At 45.9% G+C, this 16,041-nt stretch overlaps 1 protein-coding gene across 1 annotated transcript in view; it reads right to left on the bottom strand.

The window, feature by feature from the left end:
- Nucleotides 1-7,401: 7,401 nt before the first annotated feature.
- LOC120059457 (semaphorin-3B-like) overlaps nt 7,402-16,041 on the bottom strand; it is a 66,738-nt gene continuing 58,098 nt past the window's right edge. The window contains exons 5-18 of the mRNA XM_039008514.1: nt 15,795-15,914; nt 15,533-15,626; nt 15,172-15,291; nt 14,218-14,360; nt 13,858-13,972; nt 13,615-13,684; nt 13,310-13,454; nt 12,872-13,091; nt 12,507-12,598; nt 12,170-12,211; nt 11,810-11,967; nt 11,389-11,444; nt 10,752-10,891; nt 7,402-10,580 (exon numbers count right to left, since the gene is read on the bottom strand). Coding sequence (XP_038864442.1) covers nt 10,077-10,580; nt 10,752-10,891; nt 11,389-11,444; nt 11,810-11,967; nt 12,170-12,211; nt 12,507-12,598; nt 12,872-13,091; nt 13,310-13,454; nt 13,615-13,684; nt 13,858-13,972; nt 14,218-14,360; nt 15,172-15,291; nt 15,533-15,626; nt 15,795-15,914 — 2,019 coding nt within the window. The 3' untranslated portion in view covers nt 7,402-10,076. The remainder of the gene's footprint in view (nt 10,581-10,751; nt 10,892-11,388; nt 11,445-11,809; nt 11,968-12,169; nt 12,212-12,506; nt 12,599-12,871; nt 13,092-13,309; nt 13,455-13,614; nt 13,685-13,857; nt 13,973-14,217; nt 14,361-15,171; nt 15,292-15,532; nt 15,627-15,794; nt 15,915-16,041) is intronic.

A 16,041-nucleotide genomic window follows, 5' to 3' on the forward strand; every position in this document is an offset into this window, starting at 1 on the left:
TTATTTCCTTACTGTGAAATGCTTACTTACAAGCCCTTAACCAACAACGCAGTTCTAAGAAAAAGAATAGTTAAGAAAATATTTACTAAATCTACTAAATTTAAAAAAGTTACACAATAAAATAACAATAACGAGGCTATATAGGGGGTACAGTTACCGAGTCAATGTGCGGGGCTACAGGTTAGTCAAGGTAATTGAGGTAATATGTACATGTAAGTAGGGATAAAGTGACTATGAACAGATAATAAACAGTGAGTAGCAGCAGCGTAAAAAAAGGGGGGGCGGGTCAATGCAAATAGTCCGGGTAGCCATTTGATTAACTGTTCAGTAGTCTTATGGTTTAGGGGTTAAGGAGCCATTTGGACGTAGACTTGGCACTGTTTGCAGTGCGTTAGCAGAGAGAACAGTCTATGACTTGCGAGGCTGGAGTCTTTGACAATTTTTAGGGCCTTCCTCTGACACCGCCTGGTATAGAGGTTCTGGATTGCAGGAAGCTTGACCCCAGTGATGTACTGGGCCGTACGCACGACCCTCTGTAGCGCCTTGTGGTTGGATGCCGAGCAGTTGCCATACCAGGCGATAATGCAATCAGTCAGGATGCTCTCGATGGTGCAGCTGTATAACTTTTTTGAGGACCCATGCCAAATCTTTTCAGTCTCCTGAGGGGAATAGGCGTTGTAGTGCCCTCTTCACGACTGTCTTGGTGTGATTGGACCATGACAGTTTGTTGGTCATGTGGACACCAAGGAACTTGGAGCTCTCAACCTGCTCCACTATAGCCCCAGTGATGTGAATGGGGGCGTACTCTTTTGTCTTGATCACGTTGAGGGAGAGGTTGTTGTCCTGGTACCACACTGCCAGGTCTCTGGCTGTCTCATCATTGTCGGTGATCAGGCCTACCACCGTTGTGTAGTTGGCAAACTTAATGACGGTGTTGGAGTCGTGGGTCGCCACGCAGTTGTGGGTTAACTGAATAGTTTGCAACAAAAATGGATTAACAATTCTTCCAATGCACCGCACATGCAAACACACACACACACACACACACACACACACACACACACACACACACACACACACACACACACACACACACACACACACACACACACACACACACACACACACACACACACACACACACACACACACAATAATATTATTATTATGTGAAATATTATTACACACACATAATAAAAACAAGTTCTCACAGTGTCACTGCAGAATTAGACATTCGTCCATGTTCTCCAAACGTCAATTTTCGAAGTTGCTCCAAATGTCAAAAGGTTAAGTTTAGGCACTCATTTCGAATGGTTATGGTAAGGTTTAAGGTTTGGGAAAGGGTTAAAACATTAAGTTTAGGCACTCAGTTCGAATGGTTAAGGTAAGGGTTAAGGTTTGGGAAAGCGTTAAAATATTAAGTCTTGGCACTCATTCCGAATGGTTAAGGTAAGGGTTAAGGTTTGGGAAAGGGTTAAAACATTAAGTTTAGGCACTCATTCCGAATGGTTAAGGTAAGGGTTAAGGTTTGGGAAAGGGTTAAAACATTAAGTCTAGGCACTCATTCCGAATGGTTAAGGTAAGGGTTAAGGTTTGGGAAAGGGTTAAAACATTAAGTTTAGGCACTTATTCCAAATGGTTAAGGTAAGGGTTAAGGTTTGGGAAAGGGTTAAAACATTAAGTCTAGGCACTCATTCCGAATGGTTAGGGTAAGGGTTAAGGTTTGGGAAAGGGTTAAAACATTAAGTTTAGGCACTCATTCCAAATGGTTAAGGTAAGGGTTAAGGTTTGGGATAGGTTTAAACACAAAAATAAAAAAGCACTGTCCACGACTGGGATCGAACACGCAACCTTCTGATCCAGACTCATGGCCCATCCACATCACTCTAGCAAAACCCAAGCCAACTTGATGGTAATAGCGCTCACTGTTGCCCCTAGTGGCCGGTTTTGAAGGCATTTTCTGACGTCCACAGGACAAATTCCATCTTCAATCTTGAATGACCTGGCTGCATAATAAAGAATGAAATTTCCATATCAACAATTGAAATGACTGAAAAATGCAGATCCAAACGTCCAAAAAGTTCTAAAACAAAATTCTAGCTTGATAAATCAAATGCATCAAAAGGATGTTCTGAATTCTCAGGTTCATTCAACAGTAGCATAACCCGCAAATTGCAAAGGAAATGCATTTAGGCTTCCCTTTACTTGCAAATTAAGTCAATTCGTCTTTCCTTCAGGGTGAACTCTCAGTGACAGCATTGTAGAAGACACAGCAGAACACCGTGTCCATGATGTAATTCTGCATGCAAACAGCAGGCCCACTTTCACATGGAAGGCGCATCCCCAATGCCTCATTTTATTCCATTTTCAAACTGACACAAAAAGTCACACACACACAAACAGTATCTCCCACTCAGCACACATGTAGGCAGTTCCATCCACTAGGGCATGCAGACGGTCGGAGAGAAGAATCATCCCGTCAGAGTGCGCCCCCATGCAGCCACGCAAGTACAATTGTTGTAGTCAGTCGCATCCATCGTGTAGAAGTCAAGGCTCTGGCCCCCGGGAGAAGACCCATTCCCAGTACGTCCAAAGGTAAATGTCCAAGTCTGGGTAAAAAAAAAATGAATTGGTAGTGACATTTCAGACAAGTAGAACATCCAGTACTCACTGTTCACCCGGCAGCTAGCAGTGAGGGAGATGGTGGTTGCCCGTCATAAAGTGAAGAGCTCCTGTATATATAGTCGACGTTGCACTCTTTGATCCCTCCAAACAGCGCGTTACGTTATTCCAACCTGGAAACATTGTCAGGTGCGGCGTAGTGTCCATTTGTCAGGTTGTTTTTGTGATATATGAAATCGTCTCAATGCAACGAATGGAGCTACTTCAAGCTAGCGACGCCTACGCTGACCCAGTCCATCAACAGTGACTGGAGTCAAGAACAGCTGTGCGTGTCAACGATTTGAATTGATTCGAATAGCTGGAAAGGATGGTATGAATACTGTGGTGCTTTGAATGCAGTCTTAGCACATTTGGAGAATTTGAGCATAAAAAACACAATAATCATATTTCTTTCTTGGGATTTTCATAACAGCTTTTTAAAAATGTGAATAGCATAGGGTAAGCACTGCCTACCCTGCCTACCCTGACTGCACGTCACTGATTCAGACTGCACCTTTAAACACATAGATACACTCTGAGACACACATACGTCTGCACCCAACATTCAAAACACATATAAACCAGCTCAGCACATTTCCCAGCCCATCCACTCCCACTTATTGGCTCTTTGAGTAATGAAAGAACTAAACAATAAGCTAAGTAAGTAAGCTACACTAAAAAGTAATGGAAAACAAGTGAGTAATACACAGTAAATGAAGAGACTTGGCCTCTTCTCAGGCAGTGAAGCACAGTTATTAAATAATTGAGTGAGAGACAGAGATGTCATGATTCTCCTGGGTCTAGCATGACTGCTGGATGTAGAAGTCACTTGCCTCAGTCCCCTCGGTCTCTCTGCCAGATGACTCTCGCTCTCTCTCGCTCGCTATGTCTCTCTCTATATATATCTTATGCCTGTGTGATTGAGGGGATGATGTGCCAGGCCAGGAAGCTGAGAGTGGAGATGAGGAGATGGCTCTCCTGGACAATGCTCAAATAGCCCAGTGAAGCGGGCACAGAGCCTGGCACTAAAGTTTCCCCCTCTGCCTGTCAAAGCACCAGGGTTGTAATCATGTGCCATAGCAACAGTGGCATCATAATGATGAGTCCTATATTTATAGGGGGAGATCAAGCTGACCCTGTTTATCAAAAGTGTTGGAAAAACTTGTTGATAATCAACTGACTGGCTATTTTGATGTCTATAGTATTCTCTCTGGTATGCAATCTGGTTTCCGCTCAGTTTATGGATGTGTCACTGCTACCTTAAAGGTCCTCAATGATGTCACCACTGCCCTTGACTGTAAGAAACGTTGTGCTGCTATTTTCATTGACTTGGCCAAAGCTTTTAAAATGGTAGACCATTCCATTCCTGTGGGGTCAGCTAAGGATTATTGGTGTCTCTGAGGGGTCTTTGGCCTTGTTCGCTAACTACCTCTCTCAAAGAGTGCACTGTATAAAGTCAGAACATCTGCTGTCTCAGCCACTGCCTGTCACCGAGGGAGTACCCCAAGGCTCGATCCTAGGCCCCACGCTCTTCTCAATTTACATCAACAACATAGCTCAGGCAGTACCAGCCATTTATATGCAGATGATACAGTCTAATACTCAGCTCATCCCTAAATGTTGTGTTGAACGCTCTACAACACGTGTCAAACTCATTCCACGGAGTGCCGAATATTTTCGCTCTTCCCTTGTACTTGATTGATGAATTAAGGTTTCAAATGATTAAGGAACTTCCCACACCTGATAGTCTAGGTCTTAATTGAAAGGAAAAAACTAAAACCTGCAGACACTAGGCACTCTATGGAACGAGTTTGACACCCCGGCTCTGGAACAGAGCTTTTGTTTTGTCCAGCAAGCTTACAAGAACTTGTAAGTACTTAGAACATATCAAAGCTGCAGGCTAAGGTTAAATCTAGACTTGGTTTCCTCTATCATAATCGCTCCTCTTTCACCCCAGCTGCCAAACTAACCCTGATTCAGATGTCCATCCTACCCATGCTAGATTACGGAGACATAACTTATAGATCGGCAGGTTAGGGTGCTCTGGAGCGGCTAGATGTTCTTTACCGTTCGGCGATCAGATTTTCCACCAATGCTCCTTATAGGATATATGACCACACAGTATAGTCCTCTGTGAACCGGTCATCTCTGTATACCCAGCGCAAGACTCACTGGTTGATGCCTCTTAGGCCTCACTCCCCCCTATCTGAGATACCTACTGCAACCCTCATCCTCCACATACAGCACCCGTTCTTCCAGTCACATTCCGGTATAAGGTCTCCAAAGCACACACGCCCCTGGGTCACTCCTTTTTTCAGGCCGCTGCAGTTAGCAACTGGAACAAGCTGCAAAAAAACACTCAAACTGGAAAGTTTTATCTCCATCTCTACATTCAAAGACTCGATCATACTGACAGTTGTGGCTGCTTCACGTGATGTATTGTTGTCTGGACCTTTTCTCTGTCTGTGCCTCACAACGTTTGTACCATGTTTGTGCTGCTACCATGTTGTGTTGCTACCATGTTGTGTTGCTGTCATGTTGTGTTGCTACCATGTTGTGTTGTCACGTTGTGCTGCCGCCACGCTACAGTATGTTGCCGTCTTAGGTCTCTCTTCATGTTGTTGTGGTGTCTCTTTTGTCGTGAGGTGTGAGGTAAATATTTTATTTTTAATCTCAGCCCCTATCCCCACAGGAGGTGTTTTGCCTCTTGGTAGGCCGTCATTGTCAAGAAGAATTGGTTCAGATAAAGGTTAAATACAAATCAAGGTGCAATAAGATCCTTCATTATGTAGGTAGCTTTCTCTTAGGATCATTGAAACAGACACTTACTGTTCTATTTTAACCAGTGTGGCAAATCAGCTGTAGAATTGTAAAAACATTTAGAAGAGGTATGTTGGGGGGGGGGCTTTCCTGTTACATGCTGGTGCACTGTGTGCCCCCCTGAGTGTGCCCCATAATTGTTCTCAGGAGGGGGGGGACATGAGGTACTCACCTGCATGTTAATCTAAGCCCCTTTGTAACCCTGCGGAAATGAGTCCTCAATTAGGCCTGCTGGTCCTAGGACCCCACGGACCCCCCGGCCCATGAGTACATACATACATACATACCGATCCCTGCTCTACTAACAAGCAGAGTAAGGGACACAGAGGGGGGCTAAAGGGTTCCCAGTTTGAGTAATACATGTGTTTATAACTGCCTTCTGTGTGTGTGTGTATGTATGTGTGTACGTGCGTGCGTCCGTGCATGTGTGTGCACGCGCTCGTGGCTGTATGTCGCATGGGCATGAACATTCCAAGCTGGGAAACGTTGGGGTCAGCGGTGACAGCAGGGTCATTATGATATTTCTATGAAGAATGTGAGTCATAATGTTTGGATGTTTGCTCTACTACCCCCCCCCCCCCCCCCTCCTCTTTCCCACAGCAGCCCCTCCTGGAGAATGTCAGGGAGCCAGTAATATGAAAAGTTAAGGGGCAGTGGTGGGATGTAAGGTGTTGGGGGACATGACAGCACAGATTTGTTTGTAGATAATGGGGAGAGGTGAGTGAAAAGGGACTCACAGTTCCTCACAGTACAGTCAACAGTCAACCTCTCTTCTGTGAACAGTGTTGGGGAGTAGTGACCTACTAGTTCAACTAGTCATTTAACTACATTTTGCAGTAGCTCAGTGGTAGTTGAACTAAATTCAAACCTAGGTAGTATTTTCAGTGGTTAATTACTTGTTTTGCCATGTAGCAGTGTAGCTAAATATGGGTGAAGTAGGCAAGAATTTCCTTTCCTTTTTCGGCAACTTCAGTAAACTATTTATTCTTGTAGATTTAGTGTAGTTTAACTTCTTCCAAGTGTGAAGTCACTGGGTGTGTCTGAGTGGTAAGGCCAAAGCAACCGCCTGCGGACGAAAGTCGAGGAGTGAAGTCGGGGAACGTGCATCTGTGACAGCCGAAACTTGGACACTGATGTGGTTTTCCAACAGGCACTGCCGTTGTTTATATATATTTTTAAATCATAATGTCGAAAAAAACATGTCCCCAACCCCTATATCACACAATCACAAACTGAAATCTTATGTGTGTACATTGTACACTCAATTAGTAAGAGAGAGTCTCAAACATAACATTAATTTGTATATATCCACTGTATACATGAATCGCGGCAAAGTTGATTCCGGTTTCAGTCATGTATTTGGTCACGTCCCCGTGAGTCAAAAAGAAGAAGAAGAAGCTATGAAGCTATGGCTGCAGAATGAAGTTGGTGGAGAGAAACTGCAGAAACCTGCAGTCGACTGCAGTCAACTTCATGATTTTTGATCACATGATTTTTGTAAAGTTCATGCAGTCGGACAATTTTTATCCCCATAATGCAACACACTGAAAAAGGCGGTGACTTGTCAAATGTGATCCTCTGGAACGGGCCTGGTAGCTTGATAAACTATATTTCCAGGGTACATTCCCCAACTCTCTGTAAATACAGTGACGCCACCCTGTGTACGAAATAGGAATGTCATCCTTGTTGACCATTAACATCAGGCAGCAAGCCTGAATACCATAGACTGCGTTTACACAGGCAGCCCAATTCTGATATTTACTTTTCAGCGCAGATCTGATTCCACAAAAAAACAATAAGTGAAAAAAAATATAAGAATTGGGTTGCCTGTGTGAATGCAGCCATAGTTGTGTAATACTCAGTAGTGTATAAAACAGTAGATGTTAAGCCATGTCATTTTGACAATAAACTACTCAGACGTAAAGTAACTGGGCACTTTATTGTGTTAATCAAAAACAATCCGCCACAACAATCCACAAAGAACTCTGGAAGTAATACAGTGCACCATGTCAACTTTGGCCTCTGAACTTTGAACTGTTTCTACAGACTACCTCTCCTCCTTAGCCAATATGTAAAGAGCTCTCCTTTCCTCCAAACACACGCACACACACACACACACACACACACACACACACACACACACACACACACACACACACACACACACACACACACACACACACACACACACACACACACACACACACACACACAGTTGGGGTGCGTAACATAGCATGGAATAGAAAGGATCAGTGGTTGGGGGGCAGCGTGAAGAACAATGATGCTCATTGGACAACCGGATCAACATTTACCAAATGTTTTTTGACTGATAGTTTTTGCAGAACGTGTATGGTACAACTGTCAGGGCTCTAATCAATCGGTAACGCTGTAGTTTAGCGTTACAGCTTGATTTCAATTTAAAAGCAATGTCCCCGCATTAGCAGAGACTGCGTTCACAGTAAACACTGCGTTTGTCATCTCAATTGGAAATCACCTTTAAGTTTCTGTCACGCAATCTGTAACGCTTCATCGATACAGATTGAATAGAGCCCCAAGTCTCTACATGAAAAGAAAAAAAATATCCACCATAACATATTAGCTTATTTGTGCACATGATACATAGGATAACCATATTGAACATTGTTGAACACAAGTCCCTCTCACTTCTCAAAGGGTGTCTCCCAAATGGCACTCTATTCCCTATAGAACCCAATGGGCCCTAGTCAAAAGCGGTGCGCTAGGGAATAGAGTGCCATTCAGATAGGCAGCCAAAGTCTCCATTGTACACCGTCTAGCCCCTAACCTTGGTCATGCAATTGGAGAGCACAAAACTACAGCCCACTTAACTTATTGGCCTCAGTCGTTCAATAGTTAATAATTACACCTTTATAAAGCAGCTATAAATAAAAGACCGGATTTCACACATCTGTATGCTCTCATAGACTTCGCCGGTAAAAGGAGAAACATTTAAAGCACGTTTTATTCTAAAAAGCCAACTTGTCAACAACAGACTATGTATGACGTGCATTGAATCGTACCATAGAGAGTCAACGGACCAGGCCTATACACGGAAAGGAAACTAGGTGGCGATCTACTCACACCATTTCACCGAGGACAAATGTGTTTTGCTGAACTGAAGGCATCAAAGATATACTGTAAAATTAACACTCAGAGATGGGCCTACAGATACAGCACGGAGGGAGGGACGTTTATTTACGCACACACGCACGCACGCACACACACAGCTACTGATCATTTACCCAGGCAAACAGTGTAGCCTAAAAGAACAAGGTATGTACCATTTGGAATAAAAATCGAGATGTTTTCTTTTCACATATAAATATCATGCTTTTAGCCCAAAGTTGGGATGTCGTATTCAAAGCCCACTATTGTTTTGCCACGTCCACATTGATGTTGTGCAGTCTGTCACTTGAACCATCTCAACTCCCCCCATGTAAATGTGTCAGCACACAACACAAGTCATTAGAGTCAGAAAATACACACAGATCATTTAAATAAATGACTAAATAAAACACAAAACATTTGTCTTGTCACCCCATAAACATACAGGTAGAATATCGCCCACTTCCTCTACCTTGTCAGCCATTTTGTAAAATAGAATCACAATGGAACCATTGTATTGATCCTGTAAACTCTCTCTCTCTGCTTCAGAATCTCACCTCATTGTAAGAACTCTCTCTATACCCTGGAATGACAGTAGTGCTTTCTCCTATCTGTAGTGGTTTGGACCAAAAAAAGTATATCAAAGCCTGCATCTGCCACAAAGCACACATCTACGTTATGCTCTCTTTGCAAAACACGTGAAATGTGATTATACCTAAGTTGATCAATGTGCGTTTGGAGGTATGTGGAGCCCATTGTTTTTGTCCATCTCACAATTTGTAATCCCTGTTATCAAAGTTATTGTCATCTTGGGTTGTAAACGTGTGTGTCACAGGAGGCTGCTGAGGGGAGGACGGCTCATAATAATGGACAGAAACGGAGCAAACGGAGGGGCATCAAACACCTGGAAACCATGGAAACCATGTGTTTGATACCATTCCACTGATTCCACTCCAGCCATTACCACGAGCCCGTCCTCCCTAATTAAGGTGCCACCAACCTCCTGTGGTGTGTATGTGTGTCTTTTTCCATTCTGATGTTCCGCTTACGAGTCAGTTGTATTCCAGTTGAGAGATTGAGTGACACACACTGAGCCTTCTTTTAACTTGGGGACCCTTTCAGTCTATTCTGTAGAGGTGAGGTCTCCATCAGAGGTTCTCCAGGAGAGTATATCCAAAGGGATTGAGAGCTGGGACAGATAGAATTAAGATAGGGGGAATAATAAGGGGCGATACAAGCTAATCGGGGGTCAGGGGTCAGGGCAGAGTGAAGCATCATGGGGCAGTAGCTAGTGGGGTGTCGGAAGATAAAAATTCACAAAGAAGGAGGTGCTGTGTATGTGTTGACACCCTCCAGAAGTCCTTGGTCTCTATCAGTCTCTGTCTCTCTCTTTTCCTCTTCCTTCTCTTCCCTCTCTTCCCTCTCTCGCCACCCTCAGTCTCTCTCCTTCTTTCTCTCCTCTCTCTCTGCTGTCACTCCCCTGCGCTGCGTGGTGCTCGTGGGGAGTGTTTCCCGTCGTGGGTTCGGCGGTTCCTCCCCTTGCGGATGTCCTGCAGATGCTTCCACTTCTTGTTAGGGGGCTGGACCACGGGACCAATGGGCGGAGCCTGTTTGTCGGGAGAAGATGGGAAGCTCTTGTCGAATTGGGCGCTCTTGCGCGCCCACACCTGCTCACAGATCTGATCCACGGAGCTGAGGTTCGGGTGGTCCACCAGCTGCATGAAGTCCCGGTACCACAGCTTCTGATTGGTGGAAGGTGGGCCGCCGCCTCCGCTGCGGGGGTCCAATCGAAGGAGAGGGTCGGCGGGCGGGGAGGAAGAGGAGGAGGAGGGTACTACCTCCAGGGTGATGCCCAGTAGGGTCTGGGTGAAGCCGTGCTCCATGGCGTGGCACTGGTAGAGGCCCACGTCCCGCTTCAGTACCCTCCTCACCAACAGCCCCCGCTCTGTCTGCAGCACACGGTCATCCAGACGCAGCTGGATGACATCACACACAGACAGAAACACACACCGCTGAGTATTAGAGCTTGAAACAGTCAATGTGAACCAGAAATCCCTTGAATACTGTTGAAAATATTAGTGAGATGAAAGAGTTACTATGAATGACCTCTCAACTGTATGTCTCTCAACTGTCAGTTTGCCTTTTACCTCTTCCTTGGCGTTGTGGGGTTGTTTCTGGAAGGTCCAGGTCACTCTGGCCTGCAGGGATTTGGGGATACACTCCAGGAAGGTGCTGCTCCCTTCCACCCCGAACAGCCTCCTCTCTGCCACCCGGTGCTTGTGGTGGTCTACAGTGGGCGATACACACCATCAGATAACGTGAGCTAATGTGAGATTACAATTGTATATTTATTTTACAGTCTTGAGTTGGCCAACATATTATTCCAAGTAGTAAAAAAAGTGTAAGTAAATCACCACGTGATTGTGTGCCATTTGTCCCTTGTCACAGCCAAACTCGGAGATAACCCCACTGACCTTTCCCTGTCTTGCGCAACACCCTCACCGAGCACGATATGACATAATTGTGTGGAATCGTCATGTCATGCCGTTTGTGTAACTCGTCTAATACGGCCCAAAGAGAGATTATGGCACATAATCATACTAATCACCCTGCCCTCTCTGGGTGGGAGCATGGGAGAGAGAGTTAGCTCCTTGGCACAGTCCGAGTGCGTGACTAAAACGTTTGTCTAGTCTCCCATTGATATCAGCATGATTTACGAGTCTGAGTTCAGAGCTCAGTTTATGAGTCTGAGTTCAGACTGAGTGCAGAGTGAAAGAGTCTTACCTCCTGAACACAGGGTGTTGGGGTCTCCATTCCTCACGTCCTGACGACGGAACCGCCTGGAGAACAAGGACAGATATGTCTGTCTGATCGCTTGGGATTATAATGACTAGGGTTCTACCAGGAACCAAAAAGGTTTCTCCTATGGGGACAGCTGAAAAAACCCTTTAGGAACCCTTTTTTTCTAAGAGTGTAGTCAGCTGGGGTTTGTATGAGTAGGGTTTGTATGAGTAAGGTTTGTATGAGTAGGGTTTGTGGTGTTTAGATTTGGCTGGTTAGAGTGGATCAGGTTTGGTGATTACAGTTTTAAAGGTAGTGGAGGAAGTTGGTTATGGTTCAACAGTTGGGCAAATAGCATGTTCACTGTTTGGTGTTGGGTAGGTAGCATGCTGGGTTGTATGTTAGGCTTTGTATATTTGTTTACCGTTTGGTGTTGGCTAGGTAGCGGGTGCAGGAGGTGCCGTCCCAGGCGCAGTAGGGGTCTCTGGCCAGGCAGCACTCAGCACAGGCCTTCCCATAGATACTGCAGCGATGCAGAGGAACCTGGGCCAGACCCGTGTCTGAGCCCACATACAGCTGTTGCTGTGGACAGAGAGAGCGGAGAAATGTTAGTGGCCCGCAGTCAAATGACTTGATATTAAACATCTTGTAATTACAGTATTAGAGAGCTAATAATTCACTGGTGCCAATCTTTCAGATTGTATCTTAGCTTTCCTCTCGTGCTCTCTTTTAGCTTCTAGTCGTTGCCCCTACGATGATACGTTAGGGTTTAAGAGACTCTTACCCGTTTTGAGGATATCTGCATGTTGATGACGGATGAGGCATCCTGTAGAGCAGAATAAACGGTTAAGTATCCACACTCTTAAATAGAAACGTAAACATAGACTTACTTGCATAACATTAAATATACACATACAAGCCAGAGGAGGCTGGTGGGAGGGGTTATTGGAGGACAGGCTCCTTGTCATGGCTGGAGTAGAATAAGTGGAACAATATCAAACACGTGGAAACCACGTTTGACTGCGCTCAGTTTTTTCCATTCCAGCCACAATGAGTCCTCCTCTTGCTCCTCCCACCAGCCTCCTCTGACACCAGCAGAACGGTGGATGGGGCCCCCTCACCTTGAACACCTCTAGCTCCTCCAGTAGCAGGTCCTCCATGTTGTTCCAGCTCTCTTTAGGTACAGAGATCACCTTCAGCACCGTCCCTTTGTCTGCGACACCCCCACACAGAGTTTCAGACTGGATCCCACAATCCATCCATATTCAATATGCACTCTGCTCAGTAATATACATTCCATTTAGTAGAACACATAGAATCCAAGGGTCAAGAGTACCACGTGGATGGCATAAATGACCCTGGGTGCCAGTCTGTTTCTGCTGTTTGGCTCGACAATGACAGTAGTGGAGTTGTCAAGAACACAAGCAGATCTGGGACCAGGCTAAGCATGAATCTTAACGGCTACCTGTAAGAGTGAGGTGGTTACCTGTGCCAATGAACATGACATCATAATGCCCGTCTGCGGCGCCCACCCGGTCCACAGCGATCTGGGTGAAGCTGTAGTCTACGTTGGTCCTCAGGAAGATGGGCCGGCGGTTCAGGGGGTACACGGGGTTAAACATGAGAGGGTGGTGACGGGCAAACTGGATCACGTCGTCAGGGAAACCCTTGGTGGACTCGAAGCTGCCGAATGTCTTGCTTGGGCACTAATGGGTCACACAGAGTAACGGTACAGAGAGGTTGTTATGAGGTTATTATAAGATTATTATGAGTTAAGATGGGTCACATGGGCTCAGCCCAGGGTTTAACATCGGCCAAACAGAGCTATCACAATGGTGATTGTTAGTATAGCTAATGAGCTAAACTACTGACGTTAAAATGTCCTATTCAGTAAATTCCTACAGAACTGATGTAGGCTAAGTACCATGCCAGGGCGTGGGTAGGGGACTTTGCCCTGGAAGGGGACCCACTGGTAGTTTGGACCCTCTTTGTGGGCGAAGGGCCCCAAGAAGGCCCTGCGGATGTCATTCATGGTGTAGATACACACAGCTGATCCCTTGAATACACTGCTGCTGGGTGGCAGGGAACGCACAGTTAGAGACATAGCCTACTAATAAATACACAATCATAGTCAGGAACGGAAAACACACAAACAGACTTGCACTCATATGCACACACAAGCACAAGAGCACACAATAACTCAATCCATCCCCTGGTTTGAACTCTGACCTGGAGGTAGAGAAGACGGTGTAGACCAGAGGGTTCTTCCTGTCCTTGGTCTGCAGCAGGAACACATCCCCTGTGGGAGGAACACCGGTCAGAGGGTAGAGGTCAAAGGTCGAAGAAACACAAACATAACCTCCGGCTCTGTCCATTTAGCTCAGATGAATCTTCATTGAATCCCGTGCTCCGGTAGGGCCTGGAGCGACAGCTAGGATCAGATAATGCACTCGGAGTGTAGCGGCTACTTACGGAGCTCGTCAAAGTACGTGTCACTGCCGTCACTGCCCGGCACAGAACAGATGAGACGAGTCTTCAAGAACGTGGTCCACTTGTTGACCAGACTACGCTGGCCACCCATATCATTCTGCAACAACATTATAGACCAAAGTTCTAAAGTAAATGCTCCCGTGATAACATATCATTGCCGTACATACTTAAACGTCAAAGGATTTTATGGACAAAAATAAAGTGCCATTGACACAGCATAGCGTATGTGTACGCCAGAGCCTAAGGAAAAGGTTACGAGTGTATGGCTATGGTATTAGCTATGTTACAATATGCCACAATTTTAAGCTACAGTGTAATACAGGCACGGTATAATGTTCTCACCCTGCAGAGCTGTCCGATACGGGAGTAGGTGGACTTCCCCAGGCCCTGAGCCTCCACCGCCGTCTCCCGGAAGAAGAAGAAGATCTTATCATCGTCTGGGTTCTCACTCTCCGGCACCCAGAACGAACCCACAAACTTAGGCTCTGGAGGGGAAAGACATGACGAGGGTTATAGCGCCTGATTGGTGGAGTGCTGCAGAGATGGCTGTCCTTCTGGAAGGTTTTCCCATCTCCACAGAGGAACTCTAGAACTCCAGAGCTGTCTCTGAGCTCCGTGGACAATTCCTTTGACCTCATGGATTGGTTTTTGTTCTGACATGCACTGGCAACTGTGGGACCTTATATAGACAGGTGTGTGCCTATCCAAATCATGTCCAATCAATTGAATTTACCAGAGGTGGACTCCAATCAAGTTGTAGAAACATCTCAAGGAGGATCAATGGAAACAGGACGCACCTGAACTCAATTTCGAGTCTCATAGCAAAGGGTCTGAATACTTTCCAAGTGCACTGTACATGAGGCATTATATGTGTGTCTCATAGAAAATAGTACCGCATGATACAGACACAATCAGACACGGGTCGAGATACGCTGACAAATGTGCTCTCATGGGAATTGTCCGAAAGGTACCCGCGACACTAACTTATATAGGTACACACACACTTTGACATACAGTTCACACACACACTCTTTCTCTTTCAGGAATAATGTCGGGGGGCGTCATGGAATAGAAAGGATCTGCATTGGAGGGCAGTGTGAAGAACGATGATGCTAATTGGACAAACAGATCAACATTTACAGAATGTTTTTATGCTGATAGTGTGTGTGTGTAGTGCGACACACACACACACACACACACACACACACACACACACACACACACACACACACACACACACACACACACACACACACACACACACACACACACACACACACACACACACACACTCACCGTTGAGCCAGCGTGAGTCGTGTTGTTCGGTGCGAATGGACGGTCGTCCCCCCAGACTGCGGAAGATGGTGAAGTCTCTACCCATGAGGTCAGTGGCCACGCCCGCATACAGCTCGTCACCTTGGAGACGGGAGGAGAGAACGACAACATGAGGTTGCTATGGACAACATGAAGTTGCTATGCTACCTGTGTAAGTGACTGCAGTGCCATTTAGAACCACCAAAAAGGGACCTCTGATCTAGGATCAGATTAACCTGGCTACTTCCCATTCTAAACAGTTAGGAGGATGAAAAGGATTTGACCCTCTATCAGCAACTTCCACCGACTCGGTCGGAGAGAGTGACTGAGAGGCTGGGCTCACCTATCAGCACCGAGGCTGCAGGGTGACGAGGGTCGTATGGACTCTTCCCTTTCCCATCCTCCATCTTGGACGGGTCGATCCTGAACACGTGGTCCTGGAAGGCGAGAGAGAAAGGAGGGGGGGAACCGTGTTGTAGGAAGAGATGGGGTTACAGGGCAGAGTACAGCCGTAGACACACAGCGAGCGCTCAGATAGCTGCTCATACATGGTCTCTACTGGGTGGATGAAATAAAGAGAGCCAGGGAATGTGTGTGTCTCTTACCTCCATCTTCTGTCCCACCTCCACGAAGGCGCAGGTGGGATGGAAAGCTCCGGTTCCACAGGCGTACAGGTGAGTGCGGTTGTAGTGGTGGACCATCTTCACGTAGTTCACACAGTCTGTCTGCAATGCGAACACATCCGAACACAGCGGTTTAACAATGTCCCTTCTCCCATCAGTTACCAGCATCCCCTCGTTAAACTTTAACGTCACACCCTCACAACGCATTTAATGACGTGCATTCTTCACA

Source organism: Salvelinus namaycush, chromosome 14 (assembly GCF_016432855.1).
Source record: "Salvelinus namaycush isolate Seneca chromosome 14, SaNama_1.0, whole genome shotgun sequence".
Lineage (NCBI taxonomy): Eukaryota > Metazoa > Chordata > Actinopteri > Salmoniformes > Salmonidae > Salvelinus > Salvelinus namaycush.